Source organism: Zootermopsis nevadensis, unplaced genomic scaffold (assembly GCF_977971745.1).
Source record: "Zootermopsis nevadensis isolate Lab colony 2312 unplaced genomic scaffold, Znev_1.0 Znev_ptg000017l, whole genome shotgun sequence".
NCBI classification, from domain to species: Eukaryota; Metazoa; Arthropoda; class Insecta; order Blattodea; family Termopsidae; genus Zootermopsis; species Zootermopsis nevadensis.
Window position 1 is genome coordinate 9,631,969 of NW_028259149.1, and position 24,323 is coordinate 9,656,291.

General features: G+C 36.8%; 3 protein-coding genes across 3 annotated transcripts in view; all 3 read right to left on the reverse strand.

Annotated features, from left to right (window-relative positions):
* Window positions 1-2,857: 2,857 nt before the first annotated feature.
* On the reverse strand, window positions 2,858-10,751 carry LOC110833993 (5'-deoxynucleotidase HDDC2). Its single transcript, XM_022072672.2, has 4 exons — window positions 9,220-10,751; window positions 8,531-8,655; window positions 7,141-7,309; window positions 2,858-6,170 (listed from the first exon to the last, which is right to left on the reverse strand). Exons 1-4 carry the CDS (start codon window positions 9,277-9,279, stop codon window positions 5,940-5,942), a joined length of 585 nt encoding a protein of 194 aa, XP_021928364.1. The 5' UTR covers window positions 9,280-10,751; the 3' UTR covers window positions 2,858-5,939.
* Window positions 10,752-10,891: 140 nt separating this feature from the next.
* On the reverse strand, window positions 10,892-14,064 carry LOC110833992 (protein FAM8A1). Its single transcript, XM_022072671.2, has 4 exons — window positions 13,362-14,064; window positions 13,136-13,253; window positions 12,302-12,431; window positions 10,892-11,331 (listed from the first exon to the last, which is right to left on the reverse strand). Exons 1-4 carry the CDS (start codon window positions 13,705-13,707, stop codon window positions 11,017-11,019), a joined length of 909 nt encoding a protein of 302 aa, XP_021928363.1. The 5' UTR covers window positions 13,708-14,064; the 3' UTR covers window positions 10,892-11,016.
* A 1,540-nt stretch (window positions 14,065-15,604) lies between these two features.
* The window catches only part of LOC110833986 (MIP channel family protein big brain), a 40,751-nt gene continuing 32,032 nt past the window's right edge, over window positions 15,605-24,323 (reverse strand). Inside the window, exons 5-8 of the mRNA XM_087350359.1 lie at window positions 22,225-22,293; window positions 21,350-21,458; window positions 20,891-21,049; window positions 15,605-20,399 (exon numbers count right to left, since the gene is read on the reverse strand). Of these exons, the coding sequence (XP_087206485.1) occupies window positions 19,627-20,399; window positions 20,891-21,049; window positions 21,350-21,458; window positions 22,225-22,293 (1,110 nt within the window). The 3' untranslated portion in view covers window positions 15,605-19,626. The remainder of the gene's footprint in view (window positions 20,400-20,890; window positions 21,050-21,349; window positions 21,459-22,224; window positions 22,294-24,323) is intronic.

Genomic DNA, 24,323 nt, shown 5'->3' on the forward strand with positions numbered 1-24,323 from the left:
TTCTTTCGGTGACATGTTGGCAAATAATACGACAAACACTCGAAGTTATTGCAATAAACAAGTCAACACACTTCCCTACTGACACTTTATGTATTCGCATAATTCATGATATGTGAAGATTATATTAGAGGTATTTCTGTATATAGAACTGAATTGGATTAGGAAATGTTCCAGAGGAACAAGAAAATTTTGACATCTTTACGACGATTAAATTTTGGTTCATTTCCCTATCACCTCATAAACTAAGCAAGAATAGTGGTCAGGGGGCATGGACAATGATCCGAACCTGGCAAAGTCGTTACTTCCGCAGAGTTGCCTCACAAACAGATGGCCGTCAGAAATTGGTTTAAAAGACGAAATCAGAACAATGGTCGGCCAAATTGCCGGGACAGATGCGAGGGAGTGACCACCACTCCATCACGTCACTGTGAGCTGTATTGTTTGGTCCAATGGCTCCCTACTGACCAGTACTTGACCACTGACCACTTGCAGACAGGTCCTAGTCATACGATATACAATCATTATTTTCTTGGTAGGATTAACTTTTTTTTCACTGAGAGAACAAATTCATTAAAGCATTTCCGAGACTTTATAGGCTCCATTTTCAACTCCGCCTAACTTTGGGCTTACTGTGTCCATCTAAACCCCTGAAAGAACGTTGTAATAGATGAACACCTTTCCGGCAAATATAGTCGTCTCTTATTAAAATTTAATCTAATAAAAGCTCATTTTAGACCACGTTTAACATGAGCTACTACTGTACATTAAAATTTCAATTGCATATTCCGAGAGGCTATATTCGAGATACGGAAATGAACATAAGCTTCTTTCTTTCAGACATTAGCTTATATTATTTCAGTGCAAAAGGACAGCAGTTGAATACAAGTAAAACCAAATGTCCCTATTATTGAAACATCAACCATAGACAGATAAACCAATAGTACATCTATCACCCATAAACCAATCAATCGCGATTGGATTTGATTTCAATTGGTTCATTCAAAGGCCAAGAATGGATTATCTTCAAAATTAGAAAGAGACAAATCGGAAAGTCATTTGTCAACTGTCTTCTTCGTAACGCACGCACGCGTTCGCCAAGGGAGGTCTTCCGTCCGACACCAGAATGCGCCATGATGGCGGTCAACAAATGATGCGCGACGAGCGTTTTGAACAGGTTCGACAGTTGCAGGAAACAGAAGCCTGGATTCGCGAACAAGTGCAATGCAGACTTTACGACAATGATTTAAACAACGCTACAAATATGTAGAACGTTCAGTCAATTATCAGACTACCAATGAAAGCATCGCCTTGAAGCAGGAAAATTTGTGAGGCCGTAAATATCAAACCAACAACCAACCAGCCAGCATTTTTTTAAAATTTGTTTAAAACCTAAAACATCATTCATACAGCTGTTTAACCCACCAATATCTCTTAAATTCACATCAAACGCGCTACTGCGAACAAGCTCCTTCAACATACTACGCATTACAGAGAAACCCCACAGGGCTTCGTAAGGGGCGTTGAAATCCTTAGGACTTGTTTTCTACCAGGATTAAACCGTGCAAAAATTCCGCGTAGGGGGTATTTAAATAGGTTTCCGACCCATTAAAACGGCAAGTAAGCGTAAATTAATTCCGAAGTGTCGTCGTATCCATTGTGATATCTCGGTAATGCAGGGAGCTTCGTCAAGGAGTTGAGTGAATGAATTTCTTCTTGCGGGAAACTTGCCAGATGTCGAAAAAGGGGCAGGTGGCTGTTGAGATATGGGTAATATATCGATATCAAACCGTTACTGGGAAATTCCTAATCGTAGCTAGCGGACTTAGAATGAACCCTACGAATCAGAAGATCAACTGGTTAATGCTGTTTAGGGAAATAATCCCTCTTCAGAGTGAGAATTAACGAAACCCGTAAATAATATTATCCTTCAACCTACAATTACATCTCCAAAGTGATTCCTTCCTTCAGGTTTTGAAACTAAACACATTTATACTTTTTCTCACTTCGTGCGTGACACGGCTCACCAGCACAGAAGACCACCATCTACGATCACATCGTCTCCAGAGAGAGTCAAGTATTTCTGAGCAAATGAAATACAAAATCTCTTTAGTGAGTGTATGTCGTCATATTTCGTGTCTGGAAAACCTAACTTGTTAGTTTAATGCCTGATGCTCTAGGCATTGCTGTTTCCAGTTAAATATAAAAAGTGTTTTAAATAAAAGTTACAGAAAATGGCTGCCTCATGGGTTGTTGGGCAGTAGAGTCTGGTAAAAGTTTGCAGACGTTTCAGAGATGCTTGCTACCTCATTCACAAACACACGATTCCGTAGCACTGATTTAAAGCAAAGAAATAATATACATCCCTATTTTTTTGTTTCAGCTTAAATATTTTCGCACAGCCATTGTGAAAATTTTCAATCGACATACCAGGGAAATTTTTTTATTCCATTTCGATACGTGGATATCACAATAAGCAAATCCATCATTTATAGCCTATTCCTGTGCAAAAAATATTATAATGATCAGAGTGGGGCAATGATGGGCGATGCATACAGCGCATATAAGGGAGATGAGAAATTAGTAAACATTTTGGTTGCAAAATCTTAAGAGGAGAGACAACTCAGAAGACCTAGGCATAAATGGGAGATTTTTTTTAAAAACCTATATTAAGGAAATGTGATGGGAAGATGAGAACTAGACTAATGTGGATCAGGATAGGGACCGGTGGTGCGCATTAATGGATGTTCAGATTCCATAAAAGACGTGGAATATCTTTACTAGCTGAGCACCAGTCAGCGTCTGAAGGAATATTACATGGAGTTGGGTAGTTAACAGAGTAGGTACTATAAAATGTGTATCACCATTAAAATCCCCGTTTATTTATTTATTATTTTATGACTAAGGTAGCCTTACTTTATGTCACGTACAAAAAATCACAATTTGTTAAAGTTGGTATCATTAATATCTAGATATCGCTGCGGACGAGATTAATTTCTTTTACGTGCAGTTTCGTAGCCGCGGACCATGCTTTATATACCACATCTCTACACAGAACGAATTAGGATTGGTCAGCAGCTTAATAGAAACACACACACGCTAATACAGTTCATACATTTATCTGACTGTTCTATAAGATTTTTTCCTGATAACAGCATAATAGCATTCGAATAAAGAATAAAAAATAAGGCCGCGCATGCGCGTGTGAAAACCCCAGACCCTGCAGACCTCATTAGAAGCGTGTTTGTGAAGTAACATAATGTTTTAAAAGTGCAGGACTTCCCCCTCGAAGCTAGTATTAAAAAGTCTCATTTAAAAGTTTGAAATGTCGAATGATGAATCGTACAAACAGAGACAAGTGAGTCGCGCGACATTCTGCCGATCCGTCACGGCGCTCAAAATGACGTGATGGCGTTCGCCCTACACAACTCCTGCCTGCATCAGACGTAACTGTGTGCTTTCAAGAGGAAGGACTTTGTTATGAGCATTCTGTTCAACCAAGGATCCTTCCAAAATGTGATAAGAGCGGAACAGAGTTTCAAAATGCTTCTTTTGTGATTATATTACACAAAGCGGACCATAAGTAGCACGCCATTATAATTGTATAATTTCATTTGATTTCTTTGTTTCTAAACAGAATTTTGAAAACAATACGGAATGACCGAAGTCCTCTAGAATGGCCGCCGAGGCAATTTGATTCACACAACTATATTTCTCTTTCCTATGGGGGCAATTTCAATTCTGCTGTGTTCAAGATCCACCAAAGAACATATTTTAGTCCAGACCTAGATGAAAGATACCACTTGGCAAAGAAATGTGGTTAATATTAAAACCGATGTCAAAAACAGGATTTGAGGTGTAGACTGGATTAATCTGGCACAGGGTAGGATCCAGTAGCAGCTACTGCGACCAAAACAATGCACGGCGGAGGAATCACTGATCAGCCGAGTGTAAATACATATTTAGCTTCTTAAGGACCCTATACCAGTGCAAAAATGAACGACATTTTCAACGGGATATCTAATTAGTAAGACGGAAAATGTTAAAACTTATTCAGAAATTCAACATTAGCCAAGTGATTGCTTTCAACTAAAATTGGGTGTGATACCGCTGGGAATTAACAAAGGAGCAGGGGAAGACATTGCTATCCATCCGCTCATGGCTGTGCAGACACAAAAAGATGGATCCCTCCATCAACATCTCTATCCAAACTGTAGCGATTTATCAATTTGACAAGGCGATGTGGGGGGATAGTTTTTTGTTATAAACTTATGGCATACAAATACTCGAGACAGGAACATGTTGTGGTATTGGTAATACCGCTCTCAAACAGACAGGTAATCAATTTCCCATATTCCCACGAGCAGTTCGTGGCGAGCGGCTAGACACAATTGAGATATGTCTGTATATTTCGTTAATTTCAAAGCAAAGGAAACAAGAAAAATCTTATCTGAATCATTGTCGCTTAAAGTTTAACCGGAAACATTAATTTCTGTGTTCTACGATTCAACACATGAATGAACTACACAACACAGCAAGGGAGGGTGTTTTCCTCGGGGACCAAATGGGGCTATCTCGAAGTGACCACGGGCCGAAGCAATTCGCAAGAAAAATTCTGTATTTACGCTCCGTCTATTCGACGAAAGTAGTTTCGTCGTACTTTGTATAGACATTATGGAAGTAAAATTCCTGTATGTTCAACGAGATCTCTCGTATGGCGTTACCAGTGTTTCTATGCTGAACAATTTCATGCCAACGTTCACTATACCCGAGATCTTTATAATACTTGTAAATAATATCGTTATAAACTGCCTTTCGACGAATAAATTCCTTTTTACAGCAATCTGTTTTAGTAGTCGAGATTGAAATACATGTTATTTCCCCCGTTATGGCGAATATCAAGCAGAATACCAGCTATAATGTCAATTTTTCATTGCTTCCCACCATCATTTTCTCAACTTTTTAAAATTATGTGTAATTTCTGTAATGGGCATCGAATTATTATTTAAGAAAATACGTGTCATGAAAACAATAAAATAAGAATTTCATGAGTTGAAATATTTGAACACACTTTTATCTACATGTTGGCCACCAGCCTTGACTGCCCTCTGCCGACGTCGCCATAAACTAATCTCTTTCGTAATGTCGGTCACGAATAACCATCTGACGAATTTCTGATTTATAGTTATGAAATATTCTTGAATACGTATTTCCAACTCTACAGTTGTTTATATTAAAGCCCACAATGCACCAGCAATTTCTCATATAGATTAACTGCATCAAAACAAACATCGAATTGAGGTTATGTTTTGGAACAAACTGTTTTTCATGCCGCATGATAAATTAGCATGACAAGGTTAGTGCCTCAATGCGCAGGTTTCATTCTAAGATGGGTATTGGAAATAAATTTACGGTTAACAGATTATGCTATTACCCATTATCCTCTGCGCATACGTGATCCTAACCTAAAAAAGTAAATTAATGTGGATGCAGTGGGTACCAAACTGACCCTAACATTTCCTAATATTTACATAAATTCAGAAAAGCTATCAATTATTCACACTGATTTACCTCTGAAACGTTGGTAAACATGGACCAGACTATACAGCGCAACAACCCAGAAGACAGAAATCTTCGAGAATAAATACTTTCACATTCATAAAAATTTATACTGTACCAATGGATGAAAAACAAATTAGTGAACCACAATGAAGGAAGAGTAAATCACAAAAGAAAAGCACAAGTAGATTACAGATAATATTCTAAACAAATACAAACAATTTTGCTACAACTGTAATAAATAAATGCTCATGTATGCATGGTAAAGGTGATCCATAAAAAATTTCCCTTTATGTATAGACAAGCACATAGTTGGGAAGTTTTAATGGTACATCGCGTTTCAACCGGGATAACTTAAATGTTCCTATTCACTAAACTTGCTTTTACTCCAGAGTAGAATATTCTTTTTCAAACTCCAATCTCTGTTTACCGAGCGCATTCACTAAGGACGTTATTAAAGGGTGTGAAAATTTGCCACTGGTCGAGTCAAAAAATTCCTGTAAGCCGCGTGGTCTATTTTCTGCTTTTTCATACTCGAAGGCCTGCAGAATCATATCAAACCTGTCTAACTCTTTGACTAATCTTGCTTCCGGAGTCTTCTGTTCTTCATACTCCTGTCAAGTGCACGTTCAAAAATTAGTAAAAACAACGGCCCAAAAGGATTTTATAAAGTTTTGTCAAAATTAAATATTCTAATCATATACAACCACTGTTCCATTTAACTGTAAAAATCTTTACAACACTGAGGTACGTAACAGTCGTGCTAAAGTCCCTGGCGATCGGAAAGAAAAATAAATCGGGGAAACAACATCGAGATATTTAACTTCAAAACTACAATTAGTTCTTATAGAAATTGCAGTTCCCCACTTAATGGTACCTGCACCTCATCATGGTGGTGGGGCTTGAGTACCTCAGTGGCGGTAGCGTAGCTACTGGTAGGGCGTCCCTAGCCAGATTGGTCGAGGGGGAGAGGTCAGACTAAGACAGGTACCCTGGTCCTCCAGGTTGGGGGTTGGTCGCAAGGCTAACAACCTTGCACCGTAAAAATGAAGATGTTTCGTAACCTCGATCAAAGCCTCGGACAGACGGACCTAACAGAGGAGAATTGAGGAGGCCATGGACCGAATACGGACCGGACAGCCACAGAAGAAGAAAAATTGCAGTTCATCTTAATGTCTCTGTGCACACAACACGTGTAACATGCATAAATGTCAGTATACCGATTACACTGATAGTGGATGAATCGCTGATTCCTAATTCGAGAAACCAAGTCACAGCAATACAATCATTGCTTCTAGTACCAAAATTTAAGTTCAGTTAATTAAAATTCAGATCTTCTTCTTCTTCTTCTATGGCTCTCGGGTCCGTATTCGGTCCATGGCCTCCTCAATTCTCCTCTTCCATTCGGTCCTGTGTTAGGTCCGAATTAAAATTCAGATACAGATTTTTATTACTGCTGATGTGCTTACAGCCGTGAATCATCAAAACAATTTGGTTGATATACGTTCATTAATTAATTATTCAATTAAAAATGTCCACAAATAAGATGCTAACCATTAATTTATGCCTGGTAGAAATTCTTACCTTATACAGACCATAGAGTTCAGCGCCACAAGGGCCCGCCAGCTGTGCCAAATCCTTCATTGCTGCATCTTCTCGCCGATGCTTCTCCTCTGGAGCTACTCCACAGCGCGGAGTGATGTCGCCCACAATGCATTCTGCGAGGTCATGGACCACAGCAAGCTTCAAGCACCTTTTTAAAAAGAAAAAGATGAGGTTCTGGGTCATAACGTTGTGTATACTTCTTGGTAGTTATCGACATTTTTGGAGGGACCTGTCACTGCCATCTTCAAGGCACTCTGGGGTCAACAGGTTTCTCTGAAATGTTGGTAACCATGTATAAGACCACACAGCATCATGTACTGGAATAAAAACAAAGCACAAAATGTAATATGATGCTAACATGTTCTGGACGGCAAAAGTTGAAATTTAAACTGTGTTAAAATCTACTGGATGATCTTTCCATAAATCGTTGGACTTATTCAGGTCCTAGGTTCGATCCCCAGTCTGATCTGGGTGCAGAGTTTACTGCTCAAAGACTGAAGCCTTCATCACTGCCAAAGATAAAACAAAAGTTAAGTACATAATCAGCCCTATGTTCCGAAAAGGAATAAAAGGAATTAACTAACTAACTAACTAAGTACAAAGTAGACTTGAAAGTTAGAACAGTACAATTTCAGAGCTTTGCATTACAAATAGGCTTAAAAGTAAATTGTTACTGTTGCAGATATAATAAAGATCATAACAATTATAAAAAGTATGACAAATGTAAGAACCAACAAGACACCAAATAAATTAGTAAAACAGAATCGCAAGTTAAAGAGACTCAGTGACATGCACAGAACAAATTATGCTACTAGATGCAGCAAAGTATCTTGCTGTGAGTCAGTTACAAACGTCAGACAAAACTGAAATGGTCCATTTAAGAAAATATTTTGGAATTTACTTAGATGGGCTACAAAATTAATATATTCAAAACAGGCCATGTACTGTTGACTACTCACAAGGAATGTTGTCATGTGGGACTGGACCAGTTCAATTACAAAGAAGGAAGCATATGAGATCATGAAAACATTTCCTTTGCAATGCATTTCCCCCTCTTCTCTTCCTTGTGTCTTGCTGTTGTATCAACTCATAACACAACAGCAAACTCTGCATATAGAATTGACTCTCCCTGAATTTCTGTGCCACTCCCTGTGACTTTAAACTCACAAGCATTCAACATTTATATGGCCATGGAATTTGTGAGTTAGGCTCACCTACCTGCAAGAACATTTCAGAGAGAATAACATAAAGTCCAAGATTTTCACAATTTTAAGCTAAGCAGCATTATTAAACTTAATGTGTTTTAAACTGACTCTGACTCACCCAGCCCCTTTCAAAATACTCCAAAAAGCAACAAAATATTTCTTGCCTGGTTTTGTCCACACTGCCCTTATCATCTAGAAGGAAGGTCATAATTCCCATTCTGTACATATGGCCTGCAATACATTCTGGTCCTTCAACTTGATGCAGAACCCAACCAGTTCGTTTTATGTTCTGAAAATATTAAGTCATACACAAGTAGTCTCAGGTACAAACTGTAACAAGTTTCCTTCAAAAGTTCAGGATTTTCAGTTTATTTGCTATATTGGTGTGTCTTCACTGTCCTTATACCATTTTGCTGGCGTTAAGATTTAATCACAAAAAATTATAATCATATATGAGCCAATTTATATCACAATTAACAAATGTGGATGCACTTTGGGCACTGCTGTACATTTAAATTGATACACAATCATATTTAATTCAATATCGTACGGTATGCACAGAAAGAAAACCGACGATTTATTAGCAAGAAGCAGAGAATACAGCAAAAATTCTAGTTGGTGACATTTATTTTAATACCTTAATTCAAAGTTATCTACATAAAATGGTTGCATTCAGAGCTGTAGAGCCTACAGCTATATTTTCCGAATTATTTTATTACAAACGGCAACATTACATTTTTTTGGAGGTTAGATTTGCTTATGCAAAGGAGAGCAAATTAGTTACATCTTAACTGATATCAACAATTTTATCAATTAATTATCAGTTTTACATTTGTTACTACAGTCAGTTTACCTTTAATCTTCCAACTAGATGAAGAAACTCTAGAACATTTGCACAATTTCCTGCAGCCATGATTTTGAATTAATAGCAAAGACTAGTGATCGCAGCCTGTTGATGGCACAGACTATCATCTTCAGCAAAGTCGTCATTTTTCCATAACTAGGTTAGGATAAAAGTCTCATTCTGATGTATGTTATCTCTGCATTTGCGGGCCGTGGTTATAGATGAGCTCTTTTAAACTATTCGTATATCAATTCATAAAATACGAACACAAAAAAGCCTACGCATATTTACACACAAATAAACGCTGACTTAGTTTTGTATAACGTTTTTAATTTTAATAATTAGTGCCCACTCAGGCAATTCGTAATTTTATTAAATGCATCTTAATCATGAGCTACGTCAATGTGGAACAATAACTAATCACAGGAGTACAGAATAACTTATCGTTCAGGCTAATTCCATCCATGTAATTTCTACATAATTTACTTCGTTTATAGCCACGGGCAGGAACTTCCAATACCTGATACTTTATGGGAGCGAAGACTTCTACAGAAATCGTTTGTTACTCCATCATGTAAAGGTACAGTTGTTCCTGGTTTTAAACAAAGCACCATGCCACGTAGACATGTGAGTGAAGGTATGGCTCCACATATTATAAAACTCAAAAATCACTGTAGGCGAGTGGATGGCTTCATGTCCTAACCACTTTACCCCAGAAGAAATAACCCATTTGATAGGATAGTGGGAGAGGACCCCAGAGCTGGTTTGGATATGGTAAACAGAAAAATACTGCCTGCTGGTAATCGACGCCCAGTCTTCCAACCCACGTCTAGTCGCTACTGAGCTACCATGGCTCTTGTCAATTACACAGTATTTAGTGTGTGCGCAGTATTAGAGTTGGTCTCCTCAAATGAAAGTAATTCATTATGTGGATTGGTGCTTATACCAGCTATGTGAACTAAAGGCTTACAAAGCCAAATTACCTTAAAATATTTCAGTCTATACAGTCAAGCCGACAAAAACTATAAATCAATCATACTTCTGTGATACATTCATATGAATACATTTCATTATTACACATGTTACATTTGCCAGAGATATCCTCAAAGTTTTTGTACTATCACCATGTCTTTTACTTATTAAGACATAAACAACATAGAATAATGTAGTCTTCTATGAAAAAAAATACAAATTAACATCAGAAAACCCAATACAAAATGTTTTGTTGCAGAGGTTACCTAAAGTCAAACTATTTTTCTCGTACTTCATCTTAGTTAGGCTAGAGTTCCTCTAATCCCTATTTTTCACACAAGGTCATCATCTTTTCAACTGTAAGGGTTTTCAGGAACATAAAATCTGTCAATGGCAAAGTATTCTAGTGTATTTACTTATATTTATAAACATTATAACTCAGGTTTGTAAAGTTCCAGTATATGGAATTCTATCTTGGTGATAATCAAAATGTTTATTTGTTTGTGAAATACAGACCACAAATTCCAAAAGAGCAACTTCAAAAATCAGTTTAGTACTTTCAGAGAAATGTAAAGCGATTCCAATATGAATCCTTATTGTACTAAATTATATGTTTTCTCACATACATACTAGTGCCTGTATTTGAATTCCCACATTTTAATCAAACGGCTTTCAATAGACAACAGAACTGTTAAGAAGACCTCAAACATAAAATTAAAAATTATTTTAATCAATAATATATAATATACACTATATATATTTATTTTTTTATTTATACAAGACAACAATAAAGCATGTGTAAGGCTAGTGCAAAGATACCACAAAAAGCCTTTTTCAGTGTCGGTGTCTTGGTGGATCTTCCACAACAATCGTTCGACACAAAATGTCATATACAGTGCGATTATACCTGAAGAAGTAGAGTGTAAAACAAACTGGAAATAAGAAAGCAAGAATCAAATTCTTAATAAAAGAGCGGGCGAATGCCCAACCCAATCCAAGATCAGTTCCAGGATGAACTGCAACAATATCCATAGGTCTTCCTTCTATACGAGTCACCTTTGTGCAGAGCACAACACGAATTCCCATCACTGTCTTTCCTGGAGTTGCACCTCCAAAATGTCCGTCAATGCCACGTTGCAACCAGAATGTCTGTGAATTAAGTTACATGCATGTATTTACATTATACAGAACACAATTTGAAACAAATTAAGAAATGTAAGAACAGCTAATTTTGAAACATTCCTCTACAGAGTTTCTGTTCATAAATGCTAAGTTTTGATGTTCTCGTATAAATAGCATATGACAGGTGGGGCAATAGAAGGGTCATGAAATCAGTCCAACATGAGATGGCACAGGATAAAAATACTTCTTTTTCTTGAAAATCATAACTCATGAAAATGTCTACTGAATATAAAATCAGTGTTTCCTTTTTCTCTACGACTTCTTTTATGCTGCAAACAGCCTGGTACAGGAAATGGGTAAGTTGCCTAATTTAATGAAGGCAAGAAGAAACACGTCATCTTGCTTGTTGGCAGAAGCAGGTATACAGACATATCAGCTGCTCCCACAGCACATAAAACTAACATATGCTCAACATACATGAACAAATCTTAGTTGTGGACATGCCTAGAAATGAAATTAATTTCCCCATCAAGATCTTCTTTAAACAATTTATTCATTGGGGTTTCCAACTTTCTCTCTTCCATTTCATTCAAAAGTCTCTTTGAGATATTATTTTATTCCATTCTTTCAACATTATCACTACAGCCTGGAATTCTATCTGTAATTCCTTTCTATTATTGTCACTCACCTTTGACCTTTGTTATCCATCCATCATTTGTCTACCTTACAAACAGTATAAATGTGAGAAATAATATCAGTAAGTTATCACCTTCTTATTTTCAATAATTTCTATGTTACAAGCTACATATTCAAAACACAGGCCTAGAGTTTAGACCTTGTAAGTTAATTCAAGAATAGAGGATATAAAGCATAATTTGATTATCCATGTGAAACAATTATTAAAATGAGTGGAAGAGAATGGGATTTAAGAAGTCATTGTCAGAGTTTAAGATATGATATGCTAATATTTAAAGTATTCAGGATGCAAGATACATACTTCAAATGCACATACAACTATCCTGTAAATCAACTCCAGTAACAGAATATCTGATGTCATCTCCAGTGCCATCCTGTAGTCTGTCTTAACAGTTTTTTGTAGCATATCTAGATCATACTTGTCGACATCGCTAAAAAGAAAGATTATAAGTATTATCAGTCCAGATGGGAGGGGACTGGGGGGTGATATATCAAAACATTTCAGCTGTTCCCACAACAAACACAAGGACAATTTAGTTCAAACTGGAGGAAAAGAAAGCTATAAAACATCTCACAACTGATTTACACATATTCTGTGAACAATGGAAATGCATACAGAGTATGTCGCGTCCAACAAACATTTGCTGTATCCCCTGCAACTAATGACCAAATCAAACTGGTACTGGCAATCTATAATGAAAGTTGATTACAAAATCTAATTTTGGTTAGCATCAGTCCAACAAACCTCTACTCCATGGAATGTACAAACTTAATTTAACTACTATCAAAAACAACTCATGGTATAAAAACTTGGTACTTGATACAAAATATGTGACCATCATGTTAGCAAAGATTATTATTCATTAAATAAAAAAAAAAATGCTCACTAACAGGTGTAAATGCTATAGCCAAGTTTGGTAAGATAATGTGATGTGTGATTTATTAATTTAAAGTAACATTATAACAGGCAATTTTCTAGACATACTTCCACTGAGTACTCAGAATGTTTAACAAGAAATATTTAGGCATCACCAACTGGGAAATGGCATACTAGTGCCCAAGTTAAAAATGCCCATACTTCATGCTTAACTAAATACACATTTACCATATTCAGAATCAGAATAAGAATACTCACATTAAATCAAAGTCCACAGCCATAAATGTAACAGCCAGCTTAAAGAAGAATAACATGAAGAAATCTAAGAACTCTGCAATTAACCTCTTCCAGAGAGGAGGAATTCTATACTCAATACCTAAATGAAGAAAATTAAAACCTAGTAAATTAAAAGGAAACAGTGACATATAATTTGATATATGATCATGTAACATTAAAGTTGTTTTTTTAAACATTCAACACTAACCTTCCTCTGCAACTGCATGTTGCTGATGTTGTGTTGGTCTGATCATTGCAACCTGAGGCCTTCGATTGTAAAGAGTATCACTGTTATGCATAAATGCTGTGTATGGAAATACACTAGAACCACTATGACTGCCTCCAAAATGTGGCATATTCATAGCACCAGCATGGGCAAATTGGTTTGTCATTAAAGCATACGGAAATGCTGCTGTAATATTCTGCCACACATAGACATCACGTAACCATTTCTCAAGTGCAATAAAATACTCTGCAGTGTTAAGATGTGTTTCAGATTTGTCTTTGCCATTACCATATCCGCCTGAGAGGCCTGCCTTTAATTCCTCAGCCATTATATGACAGTGACTTCACTTATTTCGTCCTCCGAAGTAAAATTAAAGGAATGAACCTGTTTTTGTAGTTTCTTATTCCTTTACCCAATAACAACTAACACATATATCCGGCTTAATGTATGAAAAGATATGGCACCTGGGTAGAGTTATATATTCGATAAACGTTCAACTTGAGAATATATTAAAAGTGTATTATCAAAATATACGTAACTAATTCACCGAAGTTTTGCTTTTCAAAACCCGTACACTATAACAACCATTTCTTTACTGTAAAGATAACGCAATCCTTTCACTACTCCATATTTAAATAAACGTCAAGTTAGTCTTCATTACTATCTCGATACTACCGATTACCAACATGAGTTCGATTCGCAGTATTGAGAACAGAATCGTACTCGATATTGAGAATAATCGATTCTGAGTTGTATGTGTTTGTCAGTATCTGTAACTCTTTGAAACAAAATGTTCGTAAATATAATGTTTAAAAATGCAATATCTAAAGAACACACGACTCATGTCCACTACAAGGCTCAGTTACTTAATGCTGTTTATACTGAGAATCATTTGAAAAACCTCCATATACGAACCCTAACCACAATTTCTATTTGAAAGGTACTTGCTAGGCAGGAATCAAATTATTCAGTACTCATCCATCTAGCATAAAAATTTTAATTATTGTTTTGTGTCTCATTTGACTGTGTAGAAATTACTTCAACTGAAAATTTGTAAATATCTAGCTACATTGTTATTTATTTATTTAATTTACAGTCTGGGCAAAATGCAGTTCTTATATGGTTTATACCATGCACACTTCTTCTGTAGGAAATGGTCTAGCAGATAAGGTACCATTCATTTGTTTGGCACAGGAGACCCGGGAAATATAACCCTAAATTAATTTTGGCATATTAAGAACAAGATGTTGGACAGTGTTCAACAGTCAACAAACATTCATTGCACTTGAGAAAAAGAAAACCTTACACTTTTCACTGATGAAAGACAATTGACAGACTAGTGTGAGGGCTCTCGTATACTCTAAGGAGCAGAGTCCCTCCAGAGAAGCCAACAATCGCTCAGCCACTTGAAAAATTCCCCAACATTTAATGAAACCCTAAGGTGATGCACTAAATGGAGAGCCTCATGTATGGAGTGGTTTAAGATGTGAGATTCTACCACTAGCCATTCAATTCTTGCTCGCATTATCATCACTTGTGGTGGACAACAGAGAAAAATTTAAAATAAATCAGATATCCATAATATAATACACAGATATAACCTTCATGTGCCTAACACATAACTAACTACATATCAAAAAGTTTTCTATAGGACAATTAAGCTATTCAGTAATCTTCCTTCACACTATAAGAGATCAGAATCACAATAAAGAAGTTTAAGCCAGCACATATCTCCTGTCTCACTCTGTCTACTCAATAGTGGTTATGATTTCTTGTGTTTGCATTAGAAACTGAAATTGTATTTGTGCTCTGACATGTTCTACATTCTTGGCTTGGGCTTGTGAAGGATCTATGAAATTTAAATACATTATATTATATTTATTAAATTACATTAAACAAAAGGTAATCATGGAAGAAATCTATCAAGCTAAAGGTTAACAAAACAAAAAGAAAAGTATGGTAATTAATAGCACTATGCAGTGTATCTATAGTGTGATGATCTGCAATAAAGCACATCAAAAACAGTGAAGAATTTTTGAAAATGGTTATACTTTAGAAATCAGAGGCCATGAAAGAATGATTATGATATGAGAAAAGTTTTTTGTCACTGATTTACAGCATAGAGACAGAGAAAAGTGCAAATGTCACTGGATGATCATGGAAAACCATGCCCTCTGGATCCAATGGGTTATCCACCTCTGTTCTCAATAAATATGTCACACACATTTCATAATCAGTGTTTAATACTTGAATTTTAAATGCACATGTTGTATCTAATATCAAATTAAAACAAATAGTAACTGAATTCAGACATTTCTACATTATATGTACACAGGAAACAGTGAAGTAATATAGGGCACTATACCAAGTTCCACATATGATGTGAAGCCATAATGAATTTCCGATATTTACATTCATTAAGGTTTTCTTATTTTTATATAATATAAATTGGTTGTATAATTTTTCTACTTCATGTAATGAGTGGATTTATTTACAATATATCACTACTTTATATGAACCCACTGCTTCTATTGTGTGAAATCTTTGACAGTATGAAATGTACTTGTATGTATGTATGGTATTATTATGACTTATTCCACATCCTATGTCATCTAACTAAGTTAAAAATGTGTAGAATGTAATAAGATCTATGTGTGGATAGCTTGTCAGAGATTATTCCATTAAAAAGTACTTCTTGCACAGAACAGTAGATACAGGTTTGATCATATTCATATGCATTTCTCAAAAACAGATATAATCTGAGTTAACATAACCAATCATATGCTTCATATTACTTTTTCAGATTCCTTAGACATGACACCATGAATGATTTATACGAATTTAAGCTCCAGCATGTTGGATGATACACAGAAGTTCTGAATATTGCAAAAACTAGGTAGGCTTTATTTACAATTCACAATGTTGCCTCTTGTTGGCTACAGAATATCAAACAAAATTCTACTGTCAATCATACACAGAGTTCTTCTACTTATAATATTGATCCAGATATATTCCGTATTCTTTACAAAATAGCTTTTTAATATCATTTGCATAACAGAAACTTTCATTGGTTTTTTTCATACAAATTCTCATTCAAATTCTTAGGTGAGTATTCAGTGCACAGACAACTTAGAACATTTCTCATAATTCACAGTTAACCCAAGGTAAGAACTTTCAAAGTTTGTCATGCTTTCAGCTGTAATCACAGACTTAAAACTGGCACCACAAAAGTTACAACATTTATGCCTTAGTCTCCAAAGTACCCTCAGCATTATCAAATGTAAAAATTGGGTGCAATTATTTGAGCAAGGCTCTGCTTAGTCAAACAGGCTGAGGTATCCAAACAGTAATATCTTTATCCAAAGAAACATATCCTGTTTGTAATCCTCAGAACACTGGTTGAAGGTATAATCCTAAATAACTCTGTATCACTGTTAAAGTACATTGCACCTAAACACAGTATCTTGAATATGAAGTGACAATTTTCATTTAACATATGGATGGGACAAACATCTATTATTTTCTGGTATTGCAAAACCAAATTTTAAAACCAAAACACTCTGCATGTTTGCCTACTAGCAGGTGCTGGTTTCACACCTCGTATCTTGGACAGGAACTGTGTCTGGACACACAGACTGTTTCTGTACTTCCTTTAGGTGACATGACTACCTGTGCAAATTATTTATAGTTTTGAAACAACCTGTGTAAAGGATTGTATTAATTATACAGAACAAAACTGAGTGTCTTACAAAATGGAACAGAACTTTCAGTACTGATATAAAATGATATTTTCAAGTTATAACTATGTTTTTCTGACAGTTTTTAAAAGATTGTAAATATAATATGTCCAAATTGTATAATCTGGCATTTTCCTGTAATGTAAAATGTTTAATACAACTTATGTAATTCGTATGGACCCTATTTTTTACATCAAATTATATTTTAAATTTATGTATCAGTTTTGAAGTGCATACATATTTCACATAAAATGAGATGCATTTATTACTAAAGTTTTGAGTACTTTGCGTGTAGCTATAGAGTTTCATTACACTGTTCAGGACCCATCACATATACACATTCTCCAGTTCACAGTTATGAAATATAACTTCCATTTATTCACTAAATCATGCATCACTAAGTTGCACTATTGCTTTAAACTACATAGCTAGTACTATTTACTTGAGTGCTTCAAAACAACACTACAGCTGTTACATAAACAAATGCAACATAAAATATTGTCTTATTAAAATGGCAATTTGATATATTACGTATTCTAGACCATAAATGTATGTAGGTCATCTGTAATGCTATAAGCATTATGAGGTAGTCATTTATTTTGCTTTGGAAACAATATACTGACCAGCAAAATATGTTAAGTGGCAGTTTGCATTACTTTCCATCATACCGTACTTGCTAAAGCATTCTCCTTTCATTGCAGGAAGAATTAACGTAATGTAATATTGTTTTATATGGACATTCTTATTCATACATTCTGTATCATTGTATAGTATCAGATTTTCTTCTTATAACAGTGAGACTGGAACATCACTTTAATAATAAGTATGTCAGTTATCACTTATTAAATATCTTCTGTGAAGTTGCAGCAACAGTTTGAATTTGCAGGTTACATATTTCACACACATCTTGTAATAAAATACCATTTTTTTAAACTATTGTGCACCTTTAGGCTCTTATCATTTGGCAACTGGGTACAAAACCACACACACAGTATGTTAAAGTTGTTTGGGTAGTTCTTTTAAAGTCAGACAGTTTACGCAAGGTTTCCTTTTACACAGAACAATCACTGCCATAAACATACCTGAGTATGTTTGAAAAAAGGACCCTGAAGAGACCTGTACATAGGAAGTGAAAGGAGGCTGGATAAAACTACAATTGAGAGGGTTCATAATTTATACTCTTCATCAAATATTACAGATATCAAACCAAGAAGGGTGAGATGTGTGGCATACATAATAGGCCTGTTCAAAGGGGAGATAAGAAATATGTACAAAATCAGAAGTGGGAAGACCTGAGGGGGCAACACCAATAGGGAGACCTAGGCACATATGGGAGGATAATATTAAAATGGTTCTAAAAACTGGGTGTACTGAGAACCATACAAAATAGATAGTTACCAATTGTTTAAACAGATGGGGCACATAGTTACCATTAGGCTTTAAAGGATTAAACTTTACCTGTTGTATGTATTGAGTGGGGAGACCTAGACATAGATGGGAGGATAATCTCAGGCAGGATCTATGGGAGATAGGAGTTGAAGGAAACTGGATTTTGTTGGCCCAGGACAGGGTCCGGTGGAGGGCTTTGGTTAATTCGGTGATGAACCTTCGGGTTCGGTAAGCCATCTAGTTAGTTAGTTAGTTATATATTGAGTGTAGGTGGGATGTATGCAATAGGTCAGGAATAGGGAACCTTTTCATGTTGGAAGGCCGCATTAATTTAGCTGTAATCAAATAAGGCCGCATTCAAGAAACTTCAATTAGATATACTTAAAAATGTACATTATTTTGTAAAAATCTGACTACTATGTACTTAATAATTTCAAGAAATGAAAACTATTTGTTAATTTTAAAGTTAACTAATCTTGTAATGATTTTGTTGTGTCTGCTTTTTGTTGGAAAGCATTTGAATGTTTGGTTGCAGCATGGAGGTCCGCAATTTCAGTTGATCCTCTAGATGGGTATCCGTCATTTGTGACCTTAAGGGCATCTTGAAAAATGTATTAATAAAAATAAAAGGATTTGTTCTGTAAAATTTGGATTCAGTCAAAAGGCCGCACTTAAGGACCTAGAAGACTGCAGGTTCCCCACCCCTGCTATAGGTGATAGTGGTCTAATTGTCTAATGTACAAACTGTGTGGACTGGATTGAGGAAATTAATTGCTTGTTCGACCTCATCTGTGGGCCACGTCAATAGTCATAGTTTCATCTAACATATACTACCTTGAAGTAAAGTAATCCTGTCCATGGTTTTGTATGATATGATCTTTACATCATCATAACTTTCCTCCGATGACAGCCCTGATAGGACTGAAACATGTCAGGAACATAATAATAAGCAATATAAATATTTAGTACATCAGTTATATCTGGATCGTCTATGGAGCAGTGTTGGCACTTTCTTTTATAGGTGGCTGATACAACCAGTTTATTGCATTAGTATATGTTATTACTAATAATGCAGCTTAAAAATGGTCCCATTTTGTATTATCTTTTCATACCCACTACCATCAATACTGTGGATTAGGTGAAAGATGTTGATTATGGTGGTAGGATGCTACAGAATTAGCCGTGTTTATGATTGAGGTGGAAGCAGGAGATAGCAGCTGATGCTGGGGCGTCTGAGGAGATTGGCGCAAGTCATTCCTAGTTGAGCTGAATCCTTGTGGTGGTGGTGGTGGTCCCCCACACTTCTTTCCACCAACAAAGTTTCCATTTCCTGGCCTTACACCACCACCACCATTACCACTGCTGTGGTAAGAGCTGTATGATGAGTCTGCAGAATCCTGGCGACGATTCACCACCATTCCATACATTGATTCAGGGCGATTTGATCCACCACCAAATTTCCCCACACTTGTGTTGCCTACAGTAGCAGCATTTCCATGGCTAACACCATAAACACCACCATTTTCTCCACGGTTCACATTTGCAATGCCACGTATGCCGTATATACTCTCTGACCGCTGCTGCAGCTGGCTCTGCTGATTCTGAACATTCTGATTGGCTGTGTTATGGTTTTGGCTAAATCTCATTGGGTAAAGAGACTGTGCAGGTACTAGTGGTCCTGGTCGAGGAAGGCCATCACGAGTACACACAGGCCCAGATGGAACTTTGCTGTAGACTGACTGTGATCGATTGAGGTTGGCTCTTGTCAGTGGAGGAGATTTTGCATACAAAGACTTGGTTCCACCATATAAGGACTCGACACGATCGAGCTTACATGGTGGTGCTGAGTACAGACTTGCAGATGTCAGGCTTGGGCAATATGCATTACTGGGACCTGAAACATTAAAATATTCAGATATCTCATAGATTTACTGTTTACAAAAACATCTTAAGTCACATTGTACATTCTGAAATCTTAAACTTTAACACTGTATGTACTGTATATATTGTGAGACTTGAAGTTCTCACAGAGAAGATATCAGTTGGAGTCTTCTAGATTGTGATGCCATGTAGTCTTATGCGTACTTAGTAACATTTCAGAGGAATGTACCTTCTCTACCTGCTGCATCCTAGAAGACAGGCATCTTCATCGATGATCTGAATGAAGGAGTACAGAACTACAAGAGAAATCTCTATGAACACTTTTCAAGACTTTACATATTTAGGCTTTCAAAGTTATTATTAAATTATAAAATGATACAGAGGAACAGGAAGACCCAAGACAAGACAGAAAGATGTATTCAATAGAACAGTGAACAGACTAAAAGGTCTAACCCTTGAAGCAGAATAATATAATGTCAACATGCAAGCCAAGACTTGTCACACCTGTGGGTGAAGCTGGTGTTGGGGGTCCTCCATGATTCCCAGCTGGCCTGTAGATGTCTGCACCACGCAGCGTGTTGTAAGTAGATCCTTCGAATTTTGGTGCTGCAGGCTTGTCCAACTCATCATAAGGATCCTCGTCAGAGTGAATGCTTGAAGAATCTAAAATATACACAAAAACAAAGAAAGCATATTGAGCTTTTCTTGGTTACTATATAAACAAGAAATGAAAATTTCTTTTTTGGAGGGGATAAAAGGTTTAATCACAGATCTGGCTCTAAATATAACCCTGTCTGTAAGTAGTCAGAGTGCTTGTAAATATTTTATATTGATTCATAAGACACCAGATGAAACTGTAATGATAAATCAAAGACTGGTGTGTGCACACATCCAAAAATTTCCACATTTAGTGTTAACTATTTTGTATGCAACATCTCCTGTATATAATATAAGTAAACAAACCTCCATCAATGGATTCCTTGGGCTGTCGAACGTGTCTTCGTGGATTAAAAATAAATTCATAGATGAGACCAGACACCATTCCTCCAAGCATTGGACCAAACCAATAAACCTACACCAGATCAGAACAAACAGAATATCTCAGTAATACTGCGGCAATTTTGTAATAAAGAAGTGCAGATATGAAGGAATATCTGGTTAATATATCTAAAAATACTAAAGTGACTGATATTAATGAAGGCACACACACAAATTGTATCTGCTTCAGATATGTGAGAATAGATGCACAGAAGAATCAAAAACTTGGCTGTCATAATTCATGTCAGTTACTTTATATTACTAGACTTCTTCTTCTATGACTCTCCGGTCCGTATTCAGCCCATGGCCTCCTCAATTCTCCTCTTCCATTCGGTCCTCTGTTAGGTCCGTCTGTCCGAGGCTTTGATCGAGGTTTTGAAACATCTTCCTTTTTACGGTGCAAGGTTGTTGGCCTTGCGACCAACCCCCAACCTGGAGGACCAGGGTACCTGTCTTAGTCTGACCTCTCCCCCTCGACCAATCTGGCTAGGGAGGCCCTACCAGTAGCTATGCTACCACCACTGAGGTACTCAAGCCCCACCACCACGACAAGGTGCAGGTACCATTAAGTGGTAAGAACTGCAATTGAGAAGGTAAATTGATTTTATTGTTCTTGTGAAGCAATACTTCACTCCAACTGGGAGCCAGGAAGTGACAGTTGAATTCAACTTCATCAGTGTAAGCACTTCTCACGTAAAAGTAATTTTCACCATTAATGTAGTTGAGTCACATGTCTCTACAAAAAACAGACTGTCTTTAGTGATTTGACCAACTGCTCATACTAAATAAAGAAAACTTACCCAATGACTGTCCCACTTGTTCATCACAAATGCTGGGCCTAATGTTCTTGAAGGATTCATAGACGGCATCTGGAATGCAAAAGTAAACCATGTCTTTGCATTGAAATAATGAAAGTGCCATTTTTTACAAGAGTCTAAAAAAAAACATAAAATCCACATGACTAATTTTCTTTTTTTGTTCACTCCCGTTATATGCGCTTTCGCATATCCGCGGCCAAATTTTAAAGCTTGTTACCTGCAGTCGAACTTTCTTCAGGCTTGTCAGAGAATGTGATTCAAGCAATAAGCTTGCATCAAAATGACAGTTATATGTTTCCCGTTGTACGCGTTTTCGTTATACACGACCATTCGCCGGAATGCAGTGTCCCTGCTGCATAACAGGAATCGATTTATGTAAAAGGTTGCTAAAACAACGAAACTCAGGTACTGCTTTAGCACTATAAAATCGGCTGATTGGCTACAATAACAACAAAACAGAAGAGATAGAGAACTCTCTACGAAATGGTTTTATATGTGAGAACTGATGAGAAACACATCCTAAATAAACTGACAAAGACATACATGAACTGTACTCGTACATCGTGAAAGTGACAGTAGATTCTAGTAAGGTACAGCGGTGAGCCGAACGTTCTGCGACTTTTAAAAACTTTAGCTTTCGATAATAAGCCGTGTAGAATGTAGAAAGTGACTATCCAGCGTTTCGGAAAATACTGTATATTTGCTGTCTTCAGGATGAATTCAGAATCCTCCACCATCGATCAGGCAATGAAGCGGGGTGTCATCCAATAAGGACCAACCACGTGGTTATGGAAAAGATGTGATGTTAAAAGCTTAAAGGGGCCAAAGAGACAAAATACGTTCTCGTGGCACGTGAAAAGGAAAACAGGGGGTGATTAAAAAGTTTCAGTGACCACGGGATCAAAAAGAGGTAAGTGGTGGTGTTTCGTGAAGAGTGAATTATACATGAGGACACACTGGCTTTGATATTGGCGAAAAGCAAGGAAGAATACTTTGTTACACGACAGATGCAGGACAGGTATGGCGAAGCAGCCCGAGTAACGTCGCACACAAACTGACGGAACATCACTTACATTGTATGAATTTTTAAGAGCAGAGAGGGAGCAAGTTACTGAAGTAACACGAGATGGAAATGGTACTGAAGTTGTGGGTGAAGTATTTGCGTGTTGTATCTGAACCCACTGCATTAAAGCGGACCCAGCACTTTGGAACAAGAAGAGTGCATGTGAATTTGGTAATCTGGAAGATGTAACGTATGAAGAAGTATAATTTTAAATGCTAATGCATATGGATGTCAGACTTCTGAAGGAAGAACACGCGAGTTTTTTTTTTTAATACACAGCATACAACTTTGGTACGTTAAAGGGTTTCTGGTTCGATGCGGACCTCTGGTAATAATCTCGAAAATAAAGGAAACGAGAAATGTATGTCTGTTATGAGTCACATGAAGACGAACGCAGAAGTAAATCGAAACACCATGTCTATCGCATATAGACCTAATTTAGATGAACCACTCATGCGTACCGGAACACTGAGATGCTCGTTTCTCCCTTTCGTTTTGGGGAATCTTCAGTAGGAAATTAATCGAAGGCGGGAGTGGATATGGATGAACTGCGTGTCTGCTCCATGAATGTACTTCACATTTCTCGCAGAATTCAAGGAATCCTGCCCGATTTGTCGGTGTAAGAACCAGGATTCAGCAGCTAACTTCAACGTCAGCGCGAACTGCAAGCTGTTACCAAAGACTTAACAAGAACCAATCAAACGTGGTGATAGGATTGTTAGCACTCAGGTGGTCCTGTATTTGAAGCACGCCCCGGGAACCGACAATCCTGACCGTCAGTCTCTCCACATAAATACTCGGATAGTGCCTTAAGAGGAACTTTTCATTTTAGAATATGCAACAGTTAATGCGTCATTAAAGAAGGGAAAATGCAGAAAGAAACAAATGAGAGGAAGAAAGTGGAAGAATAAAGAGATGACACGGAACGCGAATAACAAGTGAATGAATTTAAAAACAAAAAATATTTTAGTCGTATAGGCGCAACAGCTGAAGATCAATAGTTCCCTCTGTGGCTCCC